The 2,459-nt window shown below is 51.1% G+C and overlaps 1 protein-coding gene across 1 annotated transcript in view; it reads right to left on the bottom strand.

The window, feature by feature from the left end:
• ATCAY (ataxia, cerebellar, Cayman type) overlaps positions 1-2,459 on the bottom strand; it is a 44,197-nt gene that overhangs the window by 8,302 nt on the left and 33,436 nt on the right. The window contains exon 10 of the mRNA XM_011967345.1: positions 1,892-1,990. Within this exon, the coding sequence (XP_011822735.1) occupies positions 1,892-1,990 (99 nt within the window). The remainder of the gene's footprint in view (positions 1-1,891; positions 1,991-2,459) is intronic.

Raw genomic sequence — 2,459 nt, 5'->3', positions numbered from 1 at the left:
GAGGCCGGTGGATCATCTGAGCTCAGGAGTTTGAGACCAGCGTGACCAACATGGTGAAACCTTATCTCTACTAAAAATACAAAAATTAGCTGGGCATGGTGGCAGGCGCCTGTAATCCCAGCTACTTGGGAGGCTGAGGCACAAGAATTGCTTGAACCTAGAAGCCGGAGGACATGGTGAGCCGAGACTGCGCCATTGCACTCCAGCCTGGGTGACAGAGCGAGACTCCGTCTCAAAACAAACAAGCAACAACAAAAAACAGGCTGGGCATAGTGGCTCATGCCTGTAATCCCAGCACTTTGGGAGGCTGAGGCGGGCAGATCACCTGAGGTCAGGAGTTCAAGACCAGCCTGGCGAACATGGAGAAACCCTGTCTTTACTAAAAATACAAAAAATAAAAATAAAAAATAGCCGGGCATGGTGGTGCATGCCTATAATCCCAGCCACTTGGGAGGTTGAGGCAGGAGAATTGCTTGAACCTGGGAGGTAGAGGTCGTGGTGAGCCGAGATGGCACCATTGCACTCCAGCCTGGGCAACAAAAGCAAAACTCCTTCTCAAATAAATAAATAAATAAAATTAAAATAAAAAAAGAAATGGCTAAGATGGCAAGTTCAATGTTACGTGTATTTTACCACAATAAAAAAAATGTATGTTTAAGGAGATTTTTGCAGCATGAACCTAGAGGAGGTATTGATGATGTAACGTTCAGTGAAAAAAGAACGGGACTTGATACTGCCCATCCCTTTCCCAAGCTCCAGGTCTCTGAGGGGCTCCAGGAAATAAATTGGTGGGTTCTAGTCCCTCCATTCCAAGTCTGCGTTTCCCCTCATTGCTGGCTCCTGGCAGCCAGGGGGACCCAGTAGGGGGGTGTTGGAGTGGTATTGTTTGACTGTATCTCCACCCAAATCTTTTTTTTTTTTTGAGATGGAGTTTCACTCTTGTTACCCAGGTTGGAATGCAATGGTGCGATATTGGCTCACCGCAACCTCTGCCTCCCGGGTTCAAGCGATTCTCCTGTCTCAGCCTCCTGAGTAGCTGGGATTACAGGCATGCGCCACCACACTTGGCTAATTTTTGTATTTTTAGGAGAGACGGGGTTTCACCATCTTGGCCAGGCTAGTCTCGAACTTCTGACCTCAGGTGATCTGCCCGTCTCAGACTCTCAAAGTGCTGGGATTACAGGCGTGAGCCACCTTGCCTGGTCTCTCCACCTGAACCTCATCTTGAATTGTAGCTCCCATAATTCCCTCGTGTTGTGGGAGGGACCTGGTGGGAGGTCACTGAATCACGGGGGCAGGTCTTTCCTGTGCTATTCTCGTGATAGTGAGTAAATCTCACGAGATCTGATGGTTTTATAAAGGGGAATTTCCCTGCACAAATTGCCTTCTCTTGTCTGCCGCCATGGGAGATATGCGCCTTCCACCATGACTGGGAGCTACACCTCCCCCAAGCCATATGGAACTGTGAGTCCCTTACCTTAAACCTCTTTTTTTAAATTAATTTATTTTTTTGAGACGGAGTCTCACTCTGTAGCCCAGGCTGGAGTGCAGTGGCCGGATCTCAGCTCACTGCAAGCTCCGCCTCCCAGGTCCACGCCATTCTCCTGCCTCAGCCTCCCAAGTAGCTGGGACTACAGGCGCCGCCACCTCGCCCGGCTAGTTTTTAGGTATTTTTAGTAGAGACGGGGTTTCACAGTGTTAGCCAGGATGGTCTCCATCTCCTGACCTCGTGATCCGCCCGTCTCGGCCTCCCAGAATGCTGGGATTACAGGCGTGAGCCACCGCGCCCGGCCCCTTAAACCTCTTTTGTAAATTGCCCTGTCTCAGGTAGGTCTTTATCAGCAGCACGAAAATGGACTAATACGGCGGGGAGGACTGTGGGGCCACTTACTGCAGGACGCAGTCTGGGATCTGGACGTGTTCCATGGGGATGAGTTGCTCCAGGTCTTCCAAGCTGTGCACGTACTGGATCTTGTTGATGAACTTGACGCTGGCAAGGGGAGAAGGAGAGAGAGGTCTGAAATGCAACCCGTTGGGGGGGCGGTTACCTAGGTCCAGACAGAGCCGTGGCGACAGGGATGCCCACAGGACCCCACTCCAGGATGCCCCAGGGCAGATGACGATACCTCCCTTGCGCCCGATGACAGCCTTAATTCTCCTGCACCCCATGTATGGGGTGGAGACCCCGGGTCTGCCCCGAGGCCCTTGCAAGCAGGGCCATGCACTCGACATGGGTTCTTGCAACGAGGATCTTGCTGGAAGGAAGTCAGGAGGCGGGGAGATGGTCTTAGGCTCTACAGGCTGTTTTACCATCATCTAAAAATTGCTCATCTGTTACTTTTCCCCAAGAATGCTTTCCCTCCATGTCACTGCACAGGATGACACAGCCAACACGCAATTGGGCACAAGAAGGGGGCATGTGGGGCTGCCAATCGATTCTCGTTTTTTTTTTTTTTTTT

The sequence above is a fragment of the Mandrillus leucophaeus genome, unplaced genomic scaffold (assembly GCF_000951045.1).
Source record: "Mandrillus leucophaeus isolate KB7577 unplaced genomic scaffold, Mleu.le_1.0 Scaffold8, whole genome shotgun sequence".
In the NCBI taxonomy this organism is placed as follows: Eukaryota; Metazoa; Chordata; class Mammalia; order Primates; family Cercopithecidae; genus Mandrillus; species Mandrillus leucophaeus.
This window is presented reverse-complemented; position numbering and strand designations above follow the sequence as displayed.